The sequence below is a fragment of the Heloderma suspectum genome, chromosome 2 (assembly GCF_057233095.1).
Source record: "Heloderma suspectum isolate Gila_16-S chromosome 2, 16-S_ref, whole genome shotgun sequence".
Lineage (NCBI taxonomy): Eukaryota > Metazoa > Chordata > Lepidosauria > Squamata > Helodermatidae > Heloderma > Heloderma suspectum.
Genome location: NC_139459.1, coordinates 327,960,020 through 327,978,699, shown reverse-complemented (window position 1 = coordinate 327,978,699; position 18,680 = coordinate 327,960,020). Strand labels below are relative to the sequence as shown.

At 44.6% G+C, this 18,680-nt stretch overlaps 1 protein-coding gene across 2 annotated transcripts in view; it reads right to left on the bottom strand.

The window, feature by feature from the left end:
- LRIG1 (leucine rich repeats and immunoglobulin like domains 1) overlaps window positions 1-18,680 on the bottom strand; it is a 179,586-nt gene that overhangs the window by 49,025 nt on the left and 111,881 nt on the right. For both annotated transcript variants that reach the window (XM_084840452.1, XM_084840453.1), the window contains exon 4: window positions 605-742. In XM_084840452.1, coding sequence (XP_084696578.1) covers window positions 605-742 — 138 coding nt within the window. The remainder of the gene's footprint in view (window positions 1-604; window positions 743-18,680) is intronic.

Below are 18,680 nucleotides of genomic sequence, written 5' to 3'. Positions count from 1 at the left end.
TTCCGCATGACAGCCATTCAGATATTTGAAGACCGCTATCATGTCTCCCTTTACTCTTCTCTTTTTCAGGCTAAACATACCCAGATTTTTCAACCATTCCTCATTGAACTTGGTTTGCAGACTCCTCACTATCCTGGTCACTCTTCTCTGGACATGCTCCAGTTTGTCAATGTCTTCCTTAAAATGTGGTGCCGAGAACTGGACTCCAAATGCATCCTGACTAATGCAGAATGGATTGAGAACTATTACTTACCATGACCTGGATGCTATGCTTCTGTGGATGCAGCCTAAGACCGCATTAGCTTTTTTAGCAGCCACATCACACTGCTGGCTCATATTCATTGTAAGCAGGCAGAAGAGAGCAAGGGTGTTTCTTCAATAACAAGGTTTTTCTTCAACCCCTGCCATTAAGTAATGTGATCACTCAAAGAATGGGTACTTAAGATAATATACCCACAAATACACACATGAGCAACACCCATCTGATTTACAATCCATAATTGCAATCTATTTGCAAGCTTTAAAAAAAAAGTATCAAAAGATCAGTCCTTCCTGTATAAATGGATACTTTCCCATAAAATGTTTAAAAACAAAACAAACTTACAGATCCTTTATATGAAGCCCCACTGGGAAACAACCACTTCGGATTTCTGTGATGTTATTTGAGCTCAGGTCCAACGTTTCCAGGGAAACATACAGCTCCAGTTGGCTTGCTTCAATGCTATGGATCTTGTTGCGATTCCTACAATGCAGAATGGAGAAGAATTTGACATAATCCACTTTGCCCCACCCCCCACCCCTTGGGTTAAAATAAAATAAGTACAAACATAGAACAGACACTGTCTCTCATATCATATTTGTCTCCAGGCTAGCATTTAGTATGTTTTGGGGAGAGGGGAAATGATGGTTAGAAGTAAAAAATTAAGGTAAGAAAACACCTTTGATTAAACTAACATATACTGGCATAGACAAGCTTTCCAGTTACACAGAGCAATTCATCAGGCAGAATAGAAAGCAAGCTTAAAAGCTAACTGTTTAGATTGTGATATAGTGACACACATACATCAGGCCTCCCCACTGTCTGCTAGAGAAGAGTGAAATATATCATGGGAAGCATATGCAAGAGGTTTTGGTCACTTATTAGATGTAAAACTCTACACTGCTCAGCAATGGAATAACATAAGAAAAAGAGATAAAAAGCTCTTGAAATTTTGCAACATTTGTGGCAACAATCCTAACTCCATTGTCATCAATGGATGGTTTCATGTGCTTCAAGTACATGTTTCTACAACCCATGCTTTGCCCACATCAGATGTAATGGTAAGCTATGGGCTGCTATTCATCTGGAAGTGAGGGAAGGAATTGGCACTGCTGAGGAAAGGAAGGGGACACATGAACACAGGGCTCATTTATGTCATGCCTATTCCTACTTTGGAGTTATATCTGAAGTGATTCTCTGTGTTGATGAAAGACCACAAGACAGGAATGAATAGTGAGAGGAAACAGTACTGATTTAGGCCCTGTTCGAATGTAATAACAACCAACTCTGGGTAGAGTATGGGTTGTTGCTGAATCGTGGGTTGTCATTACGTGCAAACTCTGCATTATGGTTTGACACTAGGTTGTTAACTGTGGGAAACCCAGGAAGAGAACCCATGGTTTCTTCTTGGACTGTGAACTCTAGATGGAACATTGGTCCATAGAAGAATCTATTTTGCCACTTCTGTCAGATAGACCACTTTAGGCAACCTGGTTTGGTTAATGAGGCTCTACTACAGTGATTCAGGACCATACTCAAGCACGATCTATGACCTGATTCTGTCTTTAACTGGTGGGTTGGGACCCACTATTGTGTCACAACGTGAACTAAGCCGGGTTGCAACAGCAGCACTACCACTTTACCAATATATGGTTGAAAAAAACACAACGAATTGTGGGTCTCCAAATGCATGTTTGGGATAAAGGTGGGTGCAGATCTGGAAACGATGAAGACTATAAGTGCAGGCTTGAGAAGCATCTGGAGATGAAACACCAGACACTCCTCTTGCCTCTCCATCTAAAGACACATTTTGATTCAAGAAGTAGGAAATGCTACCAAACATTTTCCCTTCCTATACAGTAAATACTGCTGCTTCTTTAAAAAAAACACCACTGTTTTATTACTAACATAACATGGGAAATGCCAGTTGAAATCCAGAAGTATGTGTGCACAACACATCACCCTGCACATACTCCAATGTTCCCTCAAATATTTCCCTCCCAGCAGGTGCCTCCTCAAAACACACAAGCAGCCTTTTAATTTCCCAGGAGTTGTGCCCTGTTGGCAATAGATATATCAAAGGTAATAATTCCTAAAGACAACACCGCCCCCCCCCCCACACACACACTCCCAACAGCTGTGAGCAAATGTTTTCCCTCTGGAACTCTTAATATGCGTTGACTTGGATTCCAAAACATTTTAAGAATTGACACAGAAACCGAGTGGCATCACAGAGGTTTTCCAATGTATCCACCACCTATTATCTGGGCGGTGGGCTCCCATTTTATTGCAATGTGTATACAAAGACCTTTATGCCAATGAAATATTAGTAAAGCTTGCATATTATTAGTAGCTCTCCAACTCATTTCAAGTTTCCAAAGGAGCTTCCCCTCCATCCCACCCTCAATGCCCAACAAGCCCAGTAATGATCTAACTCGATTGAAGAAAAAAACACTAGGTGAGAGGTGGGGATTTATGGTTAATTTGGAGGAGATGGAGTTGCTTAAATTAAAAGCTCTGAACCAAGTGATCTAAGTTGGTGTGTGTGTGTGCGTGGCAGGGCGGGGGGTCAGTAAAGACTACAACCATGCTACTTTGGGTAGCCCAAACCAAATTGTTTTGTATCTTCCCATAGCTCCACCTACTTTCTGTACTTTAAGTCCTACTCAAGTTGCACAGTATGTCATCACCCTAGGGCTGTGCTGGTGAGATTAAAGTCAAGATCGCATCTTGTGGTTTTGGTGAAGGAACACCCAACTATCCTGGCCTCTGCAACTTCCCAATTTTCCTGCACTATTCAAGAGTAATAATGTATTTGGGCTTTTTAGTATATATTTAAATTTATAGTATATATATAAATTTAAATAGTATATATTTAAAATTTATAGACTCCAACAGTAAGTAAGTATTGCACTATTTCTAGCCATGTTCAATTCAAAAACTTCAAGAAATCGTACTCTGCATGTTCAGAAAGGTGTGAAGTCCCAGAAAACTAAGTAAGCCTTTCCAGGTAGTTGTAATAAGTTAATATTGCTAAAGCTTACCATGAAAAAAGTGAGTTGAATTCCATGGTCATGAGAGCTAGAAACTTCCCAAGCAGAAGATGTATCCAGCAATCATTTGCCATCCTTGTAGGAGTTATTTGATTTAAAACAAGTGCTACATGCATTAAAAATATGTTTTACATAGTATACATTCACAAGCTGTCAAGGAGCAAACACACCTAGAAACACTCCCCTGTCCTCTTCACTGACTGCTATCACCTTTACTACTTTGATTGTCATATATGGGCAACTGTCATATATGGGCAATGTAAGAGTCCCACCCTTTGCCTGTTCAGAGCAAGCTTCTTCACGCATGAAGCTATCCTATTGTCCTTCAAATGATGTAAATGCAGCTTGCTTACCTGTAACTGTAGTTCTTCGAGTGGTCATCTGTGCATTCACACATATGGGCTCTGCGCCTGCGCTGAGTTTCATTCAGGAAGCTTCTATAGCTCAGGAACATTTTTGGTGGGAACCCTCCCCCACCGTCCACTGTGCATGTCGTACGGGGTTCCCACCCATTCCCTCAGTTCCTTGAGACTGCCTAATGTGGCCTCAGACCTGAGGGAAACCAATCACGCCTTGGTACCCAACATCAAATCTGACATTGACACTGAAGCGGGGATGGTGGGAGGGTTGTGTGAATGCACAGATGACCACTTGAAGAACTACAGTTACAAGTAAGCAACCTGCATGTCTTCCTTGTGGTCTCTGTGCATCACACATATGGGCGATTAACAACCTCACTTACATGGTGGTGGGTAAGTGTCTTATGCCAAGACTGATGACAGAACAGCTCGCCCAAACGCACAGAACATGCCTTGACATCGAGTTTGTAGTGCTTCACGAACATCAATGGTTTTGACCAAGTCGCTGCCCTGCATAAGGCCAACAGCGGTAAGGCTTTTGTGAAAGCTGTAGGCGTGGCTACAAATGAAAAGGTGTTACGTGGTACAGAACGGTGCTGTCCTGGATTTGTAAAAGGCTAATGCCCTCTTGACATCGAGAGCGTGCAACTTCCTCTCCAGCTCAGAAGACGGGTCTGGGAAGAAAGCTGATAATGATATGGTTTGGTTGACGTGGAAATCAGAGACCACTTTCGGAAGAAAGTCAATGCCTGGTCTCAGGTCAACCTTGTCCTTGGGGAAGTTCATGTAGGGATGATCCACTCGTAAAGCACAGATTTCACTTACACATCAAGAGAATGTGATAATGACCAAGAAGGCAACTTTCCACGATAGCAGGCAAAAGTCTGGTGTGGTCAGAGGTTCGAAGGGCTTCAAGAGAAGGGCATGCAAGACAACAGAGACACTCCATTGAGGAACCAGAGTCAGAACTGGAGGAGTCAAGTTCTTTAGACCTTGCAGGAACTAATGAGAAGTAGGGTGAGTGAAAAGGGAAAAACTTTGAACTGGCCCTCTGTAACAAGGAAGACCACCAAATAAACTCTTATGGATGAAAGTTTTAAACCTTTTTGAAACAAACTATGCAGAAAGAAAAGAACAATCTCAACCGATGCCTGAAGAGGATAGGACACATGAAGATTTGCAAAAGTCAGAAAAGATTACCACTCTGCAGCTTAGGACCAATGGTAGCCAGTTTCTTAGCCGCATCTAGGACTGCCTGAACTGAGTTGAACTCAAAGGAAAACATTCATTGTTGAAATCTCCAAGCTGTTAGCTTCAGAGTGTCGAGATCGGGATGACGAATCCTGCCCTGGTCCTGAAAGATCAGGTCTGGGACTTGCAAAAGGTGCAAAAACTGTGTTCCTGACAGACACAGTAGAGCTGGAAACCTTGGTTGCTTTGGCCACCAAGGAGCAATTACAATGCAGTCTGTCTTGTCGTGTGTTACCTTCTGGAGCACCTTGGAGAGAAGGGGAAACAGTGGGAACAAATAAAAAAATTCCCCTTGGCACTGTATCTGGAATGCATAGCCCAAAGACAATTGACCGATCCCCACTCTCGTGCAGAATTGGGAGCACACAGCATTTGCTGGGGTAATGAACAAATCCACTGAGGGATGGCCCCAGTCCAGAAAGAGATGATCCAAAATGCAAGCCGACCTCCACCACTCATGAGGAGACTGGTATGCCTGACTTCGGGTGTCTGCCAAAACATTGTCTTGCCTGGCAATGTGAAGATTACTCAAAAGGATGCCCTGTTGAATTACCCATTGGAAGATATCCAGGGTGAGGTTTACAAGTCTGGAAGAGTGCATTCCGCCTTGCTTCTGGATGTCCCACAAGACCATCATATTGTCGGTCAGGATTCGTACATGTTGACCTTGAAGGTAAGGTTCAATAGGCTGCATCTCTTTCCAAGCCGCAAGAAACTTTAGGAAGTTTATGTGACACTTCTTTTCTTTTGCTGACCAGAGGCCCTGAGTCCACAGTGGACCACAATAGGCTCCCCATCCGGATAGAGATGCATCTGTTGTCAGGATTCATGTAGGAGACGGCTGGACGAAAGGCAAGCCTCAGTTCAAATTGCGGAGCTGCATCCACCAGAGCAGGGAGTCAACACTTCGTCCAGGATCATGAGACAACAATGCCAAGCATCCGAAGTGGAATCGAAGCTTCGAAGTAACCAGTTCTGCAGTGGTGGCATTTGGAGTCTTGCCCATCAAACAACTGCAACCGTAGCTTCCATGTGACCCAGCAGAACTTGAATGGTGCGGACGGTGACCTGGCGATTAAGGAAGACAGTCTCTGCAAGAGTGACTAGCTGATCCTGATGGTTTCGAGGGAGGTAAGCATGTGCAACTGTTGAATTTAGTAGCACTCCTATAAACTGGAGACATTGAGTAGGTTCCAGAGTTGATTTTTCTCTGTTGACATAAGTGGCCCAGTGCACCCAGAAGGTTCAGAACAATCCCAATGGCATGGTAAAGATCCCTTTTGGAGTCTATTACAAGGAGCGGTCATCCAGGTAAGGATAAACCTCGATTCCCTGTAGTCTCAGATATGCGTGCACAACCGCCATACACTTCATAAAAAGTATATGGGGCGGTCGCCAGACCGAAGGGCAGCATCCGAAACTGGAACGTGTCAGTGCCGATGATGAAACGCATGTATCAGTGGTGTGTGTCCGCAATTGCTATATGAAAATACACATCCTTCAGGTCTATGGCAGCAAACCAAACATTCTTTCGAAGAAGCTGGAGAATTGTAGCCAACGTGATCATTCTGAACTTTCTGGGGGTGATGAACTTGTTTAAGTCCTTAAGTCCATGATGGGACGGAGGCTTCTATCCAGCTTTGGTATGGTGAAATACCAAGAAAAGAAGCTGTCTTCCGACAGGAATGGAAGGACTCTCTAGATAGCTCCTTTTTGAAGCAAGATAGACATCTCCAGAAGGAGGGCTTGTGATGATGGGAGTAATGCGAACAGTCCCTAGGGGGGCGAAGGGTATAAAATTCTATCATGTAACTCTGAGCAATTATATCTAATACCCAGGTGTCAGATGTTATTGCCTTCCAGGTTGGCAGGAAACATGCCAGAACGGATCCATGCACAGGCTGACTGAGGAGGTCGGGGGCAATGCTTTGAAGATGATTCAGGCCTGCCACGACCCTGACGGAACTTTGAAGATGGAGTGGTCTGCGTTTTTTGCTGTTTGGTTGCATATGGTTGAGGCTGAAACCACTTGTGGCTTCTGTATTTGTGCTATGTGGGTTGAGGGCCCAGGACCATCGTTCAGGCGGTTGTCTTCGCTTTCTGGACAGAGTCCATTTGCTCATCCATTTTCGAGTTAAAGAGCCCTTCACCGTCAAAGGGCAAATCCTCTATTCGGAACCTGCTTCAGGAGTCAAGCCCACAGACCTTAGCCAAGCACGCCTCCTGAGGGCGATGGCACCAACCATCAAATTGGTGCTACAGTCCGCCTCATGCTGAGAGCTCTTAATTTGCTGTCTTGACAGCTTTACAGCCTCAGCATGGAAGACCCTGGTGAAGTCCTTTTGGTCCTCTGGGAGGTAGGCACAAAGGGAGTCCATTTTTTAGCTGATATCTGGCCATCATGGCCTGCTAACTGGCCATACAGAGTCCCAGGGCAGCAGAGGTATTCATTCTCCTACCCCAAAGATCCAGCCTTCTCCCTTTCTGATCAACAGGCGACGGATGAGGTTTCTGCAACCGTCCCTGCGCCGATTCCACGACAATGGAGTTGGGTTGCGGGTGTAAATACAAGAATGCTGCGTCCTTCTCCTGCACCCTATACAGGGACTCAAGGCGCTTAGATGTTGGATCCATGGAAGATGGAGCCTTCCAAGACTGATGAATGGTCTGAAGAAAGGTTGGGAGGAAAGGCACCACAACCATTTTCAACGATTCAGAATGGACTGCGTCGAAGACAGGGTCATGAATATGCTCCTCCGGCTGCTGTACTTCAATGCCCAAAGAATGGGTCATCCTGCCAATTTGCTCAGCAAAGTCGAACATGTCCTCCAAAGGGGAGGCTCCCTCCTGGGATCCCACTACCTCATCCAGAGATGTGATGGAAGGCAGGATAGAGGAGAATGAAGATGAATCCGACTGGTAATCATCAGCTGATTCATGATGAGAGGCTGCTTGTGGCAAGGGGTCCAGAGGCAGGATTGGCTATGGTTCCGATGCCGGAATCGAGTGAGTCGGTTTAGGTGGCTCCAACTGACTCCGCAGCAACAAAGAGGAATGAGGTGGCGCGGGTGGAGGCACGAGGAACTCATCTCTCACAGGAAGATATGAAACAGTTTCCGATGCCTCTGGCAGATACCGAGGTGACGCTGCTACCATATATCTGGAGTGGTCAACGAAGTATTCTTGGTCCCGAAGAGTACGCCAGTTCTCAAAATGGCAAGGTGGAGGGCAAGACCACTCTGAACCCCTCTCCCAGTCACCATGTAGAGACCTTGACCTCTCCTTATAATGGTAGTCAAAGTGGCAATACCCATAGGGGGAACGACCGCAGGCCAGGATGAAACCGATGCTCTCAGTCCTGAGTAGATGGGATACGTCAACATGAAGTCTTGCCTCATTGGTGACTGACAATCTCCAGATGGAGAAGTCTCTTGATCCCAAGAGACTGGTAGCGGAGGGGGGAAATCCAAGATTTCACCCTCAGACACCGTCGACACTGGCTCGATGACTGGAGTAGTCGGTACTGGTGACAATACACAAATTGGCGAATCCAGCAACGGAGGAGGTGCCAAAATCTTCACTTTGGAAGATTTTTTTGACAGCCTTCTTTTTCTTCTCTTTTTTAAGGACATTCGATTCCAACTGTGGAATCTTTGCTTTTTTTAGTTACCTTTCTTGTGACCAAGAGTGCTAAGGAGCACCCCAGAGTTGGAAGATCAGCCCATTCAACCAAAATTCTCAGGCAAGGGGACATCGACTTCGATGATGACATAGTTGCCCCTGCTTTGTCTTTTGCAGAAGACCCTGCAGCATTCTTTGGATCCATAGCCAGTAACGCTCTTCTCCACAGCTGTGCCTTAAGCCTGTCTGATCTGTTCTTTTGTGCCTGTTTAGTAAATAATTGGCAAAGGGAGCAGGAATCAAGTAAATGGCCTTCACCCAAACAGAAAAGACAGAGGAAGTGAGGGTCAGTGGGGGGCAACTTACTCCCACACTTGATATACTTACAAAAAGGTGCCTTTGCAGCCGTAAGTGACACCGCAGCCGTGGTCAACAGATGGATGAATGTCAAAGGATTGGGGGTGGTGGTGGACTGACAACGAAAACAGGGGAGACCACAAGAACAATAACAAAAAACAATGCCCGCAGGAGCAGCAGAAGAAAAAACACTGCAATTTTCTTTCCCACAGAGAGGAAGCTCCGAACGGACTATCCACTATGGTGGTCGAAACAGAACTGAGGGAACGGGCGGGAACCCCCTAGGACATGCACAGTGGACGGTGGGAGAGGGTTCCCGCCAAAAACGTTCCTCGGCTATAGAAGCTTCCCAAATGAGACTCAGCACAGGCACAGAGCCCATATGTGTGATGCACAGAGACCACGAAGAACTTGAGCCTACATATGTTTTACTTGATAATAATAAGCCCCACTTACTTCAATTTTTTATGTAAATTATGTCGTGTGCAGCTCCTCTTCTCCTTTTTAAAAAATTCTGGTAAGGATGTGAGGCCACAATTCAGACTGGGCCAACCAACCCTAACCTCCCCATCAGGCAGGACAGTTTTTAAAAAGCTTCTGTTGGTTCCAATGTTTCTTTCTTTTTAAACTGCTGCGAAGGGAGTGGGATTTCAGTAGGGAAGTGGCTGGGGAGGAAAGGATTAAATTTTGTCTTTCCCACAAACAGTGGTCCTGGTATGGATGGGGCCTGTATGTTTACTTTGGAGTAAACAAAAAGAATAGGGTAATAACGTAAGGTGGAGCCTGACCCTTAATCTTCACTAAAAGAGCCTATAACTGTAGCCTTAGTCAGCCTTGAGCTTTCTCAGGAGTAGTGAGAATACGGCTGATTTGCAGAACCAAAGAAACCTCCTTGTATTGATTGCTCAGCATAAAGATTGTTTGCAATTTCAGCAGGAGGTGTGGTTAAGCAGAAGGTGAGACATCGGAGTTTGCGTGCACTAGAGGTGGAGTGAGAAGTGACAGGATAAAACAGGTGGTGCTACTTCAAAAGATCATGGCTTTTCTAGGAATACTGGAGTATGCTTTAGAAGGTAAGGTTGCACCTTAATCCCAGTGGGTAGGCCAGTGCTAAATGTCTTCATGAATATTTATTGATAAGTCTTTTCAGCAACCTTTTCCTCAAGGGGGAGGGGTGAGACTCTCCTTCTGATGCTGAAGAGGTAATATTTGCTCTGCACAGTGAAAGTTATTTTTGGTTTACCATAAGGAGAAAGAGAACAGGGAGGCAGGGAGAAATTGCACGGTTGGCCTTCATCTAGTATCGGCTTACAGCATTGGCCAGGCTTTGTTAATTTAGAAAAAAAGAAGCCTTAATACAGCAAAACTCTATTAAGACACCACCTGCTTTAAGCATCAAAAACAAAACCAAGCTTCAAACGAGAGGGGAGCTCTGCACATCCCTCTCCGTTCTATTAATATTCAAATATGTTCATGTGCAAGGAGAACAATTAAACCACCTAAAAATGTCTGGTACCAAAGGACATGCAAGGTCTTGTGTCATAGAGGAACGTCAGACCATGACTGGAGATCTAGATCAAAAAGAGAAAGTGACATGAGATGAACCAACCACTGCTGTTAGGAACAGCCCTTCCGGCTTTCCATCATTGCCTGCAGTCTGCTTAGCCACAGCCAGTTTCAACTTCTAATTGCCCCAAAAGAATAAGAGAGGCTTTGACTTCAGAGGTAGCCATTCCTCTGGGCCCAGCTGAGCCTGGTTCCAACACATCATTGTATGCATACCTCCTACCTTGGCGATAATTTATATGTCCAGGCTTGCCTCTACTGGTTTTCCTGAATTTCTCAGCATGCAGAGGCTTCTGCAGGACAACTGCAGAAGTTACTCACATGACAACTCCCTACCACACAAACATCACACAATAACTTCAGCCCTGCCGTCCACAGGAGGTCAGACAAGCATAGCATTACAGATATCAAGGGGAATCAACGTTGGCACGCAGTCTTCTGGAGAGAATCCATAGGCTTTTGTCTGCTGAATGCTCCATCCTCAAATCATTTCAGCTAAAGCTTTAATCAGGTTCATTCAAATATATGAAAACTTAGAAAGCAGAGACATTATCCACTAATTTAACTTATATGTCAGCCATGCCCTCTGTTTGGCCACACGATTGCTACTGGTCTGGCCATATGATTTGGCCACGTGATCTGCTGCCACTGTCTCTTCCCCTGGAAAGGAAACACAGCACTGAGCAACAGACAGACAGAAGGTGTCCTGCTTACGTCTCAGCTGCTCGGCACTGGGAGACTTGCAGTGCCAGGTCAAAGTGCTTGCAGAACTTGCAGTGACAGCTCAAAGTCTGAACCAGAACCTGACTTTACACTGTGCTTTTACTGCAAGTCTGTCCTAAAATGGAAGAAATATAAGTATGATGGACTAGTCTAGTCTAAAGACACAGGTATGTACCCTTGCAACTATGATAGTAGGTCAATGCAATGTGCTTCACTTCATTCAAATCAGTTACATGGTTGCTTAGTAAAAAGCCCTTTGAATGATGCTCCTTATCCTAAACTGAAAGCCTCTGCTGCCTTTGGAATGGCATCATGCTTCAGAAAGTAAACAGCAGTGGCTATAACTACGTTCTTCAGGCAGGAAGAGAGTATCCATAAAAGCAGCCCCCACTTTTCTCAGAGGCCACTGAATCACTAGTCCCCCAAGGGAACGTCTGGCAGATTCTCAAGCCTATTGCAGAGACTGTTTGTTCAGGTGGAGCTCAAATGCATAACAAGAGCAGTCCAGGGGTTGGATACGTGCTGCTGACATGCTTGGGTCAGCCACTGTGAAACTCCACATAAGCTGCACACACCAACTGCTTAATCAGTTACAGCACAGGCCCTGGAGCAAGATGGGCGATATGCTTCCTTTGTAACAAAAAGGAGAGAAGAGTGCCAGCTCCTACCCTAATCTCCTATCTACAAGGAACCATTTCTTTTCCAGGAATGACAGGAAAGGAAAGATCCAGCAACATTGGCTGCACCGAAGTACAAATACAACCAGCAATCACTGGCTGGATAAATGTTAGGGGCTGCGGCTTAAACCAACCCAGTTCTGGCAAAAAGACATCTCTGGCTGCCTTTCACTAAAGCAACCTCAGAGAATAAGGCCCACTGAAGTCAGGCCACATTGCTGCTACCCAATGAGCAGGCTAAGGGGCAAAGATGTTCAAGCAAGCACAACTACAAGGTGGAAATTGCAGCAAGTGGCATGGCAGCTGATGAAGGGAGCTGCAATGGGAATAGCTTCTGCAAGAAGCCATTGGGCAGATAACTCTGGAATGAAAGGCAACCTCTATAGACTAGTAATTAAAAAACGATCTAGGGGTCTCTCAAGCTGAAAGGAAGTCAGACAATCAACCTCAATGGAAGGTTGAGTCCTTCTCTCAAATGCATGCAGAAAAGCAGTAATGGAAGGGAGGAAGCCGCTACTCCATGCTTCCAGTCCCCAATACTGTGTTTTCTCATCTATCATATTCAGAAGCTTTCTTCTTGTAGTCAGTTTCCTGGAAAAATATGCACTGCTTGCAAAAGTGAGTTCTGAGGAATGGTGGTCTCTGCTCTAATGGGGCCAACCCAGTAAGCCTTGGGCCTGTTCATCCATTCTGTTTCTAATACTTTAGCCAAGTTCCTTCTGTCTATATGCTTTTCCCAGAAAACTTTCACATAATTAAGTCCCTGTATCTTATTTGTTTATTATTTTATTTAAAGCATTTTAAAGACAGCCTTTCTGGATGAAGTCCTCTCAAGCTGGCATAGCGCAGTATAAACCAAAAAACTGAAATAACATTTTTTTAAACTATTAGAATTACAAAAATTCACAAATAAGAAACATTCTCAAACACAGAACAGCCCTCAAAGTAATTTCCACAAAGCACAGCAATAAAGTAATAAATCAGCAGCATATCTAATAAAATTGCATCAGTTGAAAGCCACCTGGAACAGATATGGCTTCAAAGCATTTCTGGACACCAGTACTGAAGGGGCCACCCATACATCCCTTGGGAGGGAGTTTCACAGAGCAAAGGCCCAGTCCCTAGTATTTATCAAACTAACCAATTCTAAAGGTAGGCCAGCAAGCAGGGCTTACAACAGTGATCTCAAGATACATGCAGATTTGTACAGAAGCAGGCGGTCCTCCAAGTAACTCAGTACCAAACTATTTAGGGCTTTTAAGGTCAAAACCAGCACTCTGAATTGGGCCCGGAAATGCACTGGTAACCAGTGCAACTGGAAAAGAATCAGTGTGATATGTTCTGACACCTAGCCCCATTGAGCACCCAAACAGCTGCTTTCTGTACATGGTGGCATTTCTCAGTTGCTTTCAAAAGCAGCCCCATGTAGAGCACATTTACAGTAATTTAGGCTGGATTAACTAGCGCATGTGTAACCACGGACAGATCTGCTTTCTCTAGGGAGGGCCATAGTTGTCGTACTAGCCTAAGCTGGTAAAAGGCACTCCTAGCCACCTCTGCCACCTGGAATTTCATAGACAGTGCCAAGTCCAGGCGAATTCCCAGATTATGAACTTGGGTCTTTAGGGGAAGTACAAGCCTGTCCAGAAATGGTTGCACCCCTCTAACCCTAATCAGTCAGTTTCTGTACCCCAATATTTCCATCTTGTCTGAATTAAGCTTCTCCTCATTCTCCCTCCCACACACGTGCTGAAGAGTCCAACAGCCTCCCTGGAATTTGTAGGTGGAAAACAGAGGTAGAGGCTACTGTGACACCACAGCCCAAACAGCCAGCAATTTCATGTAGATGTTAAACTGCATGGGAAACAAGATGGAGCTCTGCAGCACCCAGGATGCCAAAGACTACACGGTGGAGCAGAAGTCCCCCAGTATCACCTTCTAAGACCACCCTTCCAGGAAGGGCCAGAACCAATGTCATGCCATACCTCCTATACTTCTGGTAAATGGCCAGAGTGACCAAGTCCATTTCTTTCTCAAAAATGGATTGGAATAGATCCAAATAATCGGTATAGTCCAAGACCACCTTGAGATGAGGCCACCACCCATGAAGTCCTATATATCACAACAGTGTCTTCCCAAGCTGAACAGGGATATGCAATTGCTCAATTCCCAAATTAATTCTAAGCAGGAACCCTATATCCATCTACCTCCCCTCACAATTCAAGTTAGGTATTTATAGATCTCATAGTCTAAGGACAGAAAGGTATAAAAGTAAACTTCTTCATGGCTAAGTGTCAGGGGCTCCTTGGAGGCCTCTCTCAATCTAATCCAGTAGCCAAGTCCAGACACAGACAAAGGGATTCTTTTCAAAGTTTTATTCCTCTTTTACAACTTAACAACTCTACCGTTAGCAACTAGATATAAGCAGCACAGTACCTATGCCCTAAGTTGGAACAGCTGGTCCCCGTTTGAAAGGGAATTACTGGCAGACCCCTGAACTTAAGGACTAGGGAGAGTCCCTCCCCTTTTCCCTTGGATCCTCTGGGCGCAACCGTTGTTTGCACGCCAATCGGGCATTACGCCTCCTTTCTGTGCCCTCCATTTTGCGCCGCTCTCTGCGTCGGCGTCGCGCATCCACCAAGTCTACTTCCCGCACTCGGTCACTCCTTGGACTGCTATCTAAGCTAGGAATGCTGGTGGGAGGAATCTCCGTCAGCTGTTGACCCTGGGAAAGAGGAGCGCACTCCTCTCCCAGGAGCGACTGCTCTTCCTCAGAATCAGAACTACTCTGGGATTCTATGGGCTCAGTGTCCATCCTGACTCTAAGGAATAAGACTGTAAAGTATTCAGGGGTGAGAGTAAAACTAAAAAAAGGAGGTTAAGGTACAAGCAGTACTGTAAAGGCCCTACATACCACATACATATGTTTTTTAAAAGTGTATTTTACTTATTTATGTTTACTTATTTACTTATTTTTACCAACTTAATTAAGTAAATATACTTCACCTTCATCCCAAAACAGATTTCAGGGAAGCATACATAAAAACTAAACATTCAGTACAAAAAACTACTTAAAGTCTAAACATAAAACAGTAAATTTGAGTGCCATAAAACTATTTCACCCACCTTAAAAAATACAAATGTTAAAATATAAGATCTTTAAAAAATGAATGCTGTGGAAATGAAAAGTTTGGGAATGATAGGAGTTGTGATCCAGCAAGTTAGGAGAGCACTAAGTTGGGACAGGCTGCTTTAAGAACTCTAGGGAAGAAAAACTCCACAGAAGCACCTTCTTCCACACATAGTGTTGTATTTATTGGAGGAGGCAATGACAGCTCCTGTTCCAATTTCCCCTGATACAAAGTTAATAAAAAGGAGTACAGGCCTTGTTTCGTTTGGAATATACTCACCCTAGGCAACTCCTCCAGTCCTCTCTTGACATGCTACAGACCTCTGGCCAAGTTCACACTAACAGATACTTCAGTTTAACAAGCACACTTTTAATTCCTTAATGCTCTTTAAGTCTTGTATCATTTGCAATTGAGAGAAATGTTAAAATGAGGAAGCAAAGGATAGATTCCCCTTTAAAAGGGGCTCCTAGCCTCTCCTCAAATTGCTCATGTGAATTTTAGAGGAATTGAATCCTCTTTTCTCCTTGTCAGGATATCTATTTCCACCAAAGAGATTGCATCTATGTGCCCTGTAGGAAGCAGTTATCAAGAACAACTCTGGGATATCTCCACGCAACAACATAGAACATTGTTCCCTGAAAGAACTCCCACCCCCAAGCATTATGTGCTCCTATGAGTGTGAATATTTAAAAAGGCATATCCTCCTGAACAACAAAGAGTACTGAGGTACCTTAAAGGCTAACAAACTTAGGATGCTATCTTCAACAAGACAGCTCCATTGAACACAGCGGGAGTAGAACAAGTAGGATTGTGCTGGTGCTATGGCATAGCGGGTTCTAATCCACAATAAATCTGTTAGTCTTTAAAGTTCCACAAGAGACTTTCCCATTTTTGCTACAACACAGCTGCCTATATAAGTTGATACCTCTGAAAACCCCATAAAAGACTGAACACTGTTTGCTTCTGTTCACATACGCATAACCTTCATGTCACAGCTTCACCAACCACCTGAGTTTCATCGTACAGGGAAATCAACGGCTCATATAAATGGCATAAATGAGCCAGAGTGAAAGTCCACAGCAAGAGCAAGGAAGATGTGGTGATAGGACACCAACAGAGGTTGGAAACAAGAGCTATAACAAGCACTAACAAGAGATGGAAAGTTAGGTCAGTGAACTGATAGCTGAGATTATTTCATACTTCTGTCTACTTCTTTACACCTGCCGTACCAGGAGCCTTCAAGTTAAAAGAAATCCATCATACAAACTTTCTGCAAGATTTCAGAAGGTTGAATTACCCCAACTGACAGGAAGTACCTTCTTAGGAGACAGGCCTCACCCATGTGTTCATGGTATGATGCGAAGAGCACGAAAGGGCACAGCTTACAGAACCAGGCACAGGGACACAAGTCCTTCATCCCCTCTGGTGCAGGAACAGCCGCTGGCATTCTTGCACAGGCAGGTTCCCCTTTGGCCAGTTGGGTGGTTAAGAGTGGAGCAGCAGTCAATGAGCAAGGCACTCTGTACCTCACTGAGTAGCACTCTATGGGCCTTCCTGGCCCACAGGACAGCGGCGGGCAACTTTGTGGGATCCAGGTGCCATTTTTGCAGTGGCTGTCACAGAAGGGGCTGCATGTGGCTCGAGGGCCACATGCTGCCCACCCCTGCCACAAGAGATGCAAAGTCCAGCACAAGCCTGTGCTAGTCACTTAACACTACGGATGTTTCCAAACGAGACGTTTAATGTGTAATTGCCCTGCCCCATTCACGGAATTTTAGGGGGGCTCAACACGATGACATCATCCATTTGTGATCCTCCTGTTTCCCCATCACTTCCTCTGTCTTTTTTCTTACTGTGGAAAATCCATTAAAAAAGAGAAGACGGAACAGCTGCACAATGCCTTATATGGCCTCTCCATCTGGAAGCACCCTAAGGCTGGGAGATGCAGCAAAGGAGAGGAATGAAAATTCTGTTAAGCTACATTGGCATATCTATTTATGCTGCTTTAATTTAGGCTAATCCATAACTGGTTTGAAACTCAACATTAAAAAAACTAAGATCATGGCATCTGGCCCCATCACTTCCTGGCATATAGAAGGGGAAGAAATGGAAGCAGTGACAGATTTTACTTTCTTGGGCTCCAAGATCACCGCAGACGGTGACTGTAGCCATGAAATTAAAAGACGCTTGCTCCTGGGGAGGAAAGCTATGGCCAACCTAGACAGCATAGTAAGAAGCAGAGACATCACCTTGCCGACAAAGGTCCGTCTAATCAAAGCTATGGTTTTCCCAGTAGTAATGTATGGCTGTGAGAGCTGGACTATAAGGAAGGCTGAGCGCCGAAGAATTGATGCTTTCGAATTGTGGTGCTGGAGAAGACTCTTACGAGTCCCCTGGACTGCAAGGAGGTCAAATCAGTCCATCCTAAAGGAAATCAACCCTGAGTGCTCATTGGAAGGACAGATAATGAAGCTGAAGCTCCAATATTTTGGCCACCTAATGCGAAGAGAAAACTCCCTGGAAAAGACCCTGATGCTGGGAAAGACTGAAGGCAAAAGGAGAAGGGGACGGCAGAGGATGAGATGGCTAGATAGCATCACGGATGCAATGAATATGAACTTGAGCACGCTCCGGGAGAGAGCGCAGGACAGGAAGGCCTGGCGTGCTATGGTCCATGGGGTCACGAAGAGTCGGACACGACTGAACGACTGAACAACAATCCATAACATCATGTTGTGAAAGGCTTCCAGTATGGCCAGTCCTCACAAATTCCATGGCAAAGGTGAAATGAAATTATGTGCCAGCACTGGCTTTGCAGTGGCAGCAGTGGATGAAGGCGAGACATTCCTTTAAATTGAAATTTAGCATCCTAGCAGCCGAGTTTTTATTAAGAGACTAATTTTCCCCAAAATAAAGAAAAGTTTTCAACAGTAGCATCTCAATTCCTATTTATTTATGTAGTGTATGTGTTCCACAAAGTGCTCCACAATGTTTATACTATTTGCTCTAAATTTAACCTTTGTGGGGTAAATGTTATTACTTGTATTTTAGAAATTAGGAACTGAAGCAAATCTGAGTTGTAACCCGAGTACAGGTGTCACTTTAGCTGAGCATGGATATGAGCCCGGTTCAGTCAGACTATAGCCTTCAGTATGCCCCACAGTCATTGACAATAGGTGGGCTCTACAAAGCAAACACCGCAAAAGATCTTCTCAAGGAGAACAGTTTATAGCAAAATCCTGCCTTCTAGTCCCCATGTGCCTGTCAGTAACTGCACAATAATGACTTGGCACACAATTAAGCATTATGAGTTTGCAGTATTTCCCCTCTTGACTTTGACAAGAGTAAACAAATGCTCATTTCTATTTCTAACTCGCTCCATCTCACTCAGCCCCATTACAGAACTCCTGTGCATTTAATATGTGCATGCATATGCTCATCGATTACCTCACTTATGGGTTACATCACCTTAGCACTCACCACAAGCCAAACAGTTACACAGGACGCCTCAGGTGTCTGTCCCACAGGCCTGCAACCCACATGTTTTTCCAGAGTCAACGTGGCAAGTCACCATACAGGAGTCTACATTGATTCCATTCATATTCCCACTGGCTTGCCAATATCATCTGACCAATATGAAAAGAATACTCTGTTTTAACAGCTGCTCAGTGCTTTGATTCTTT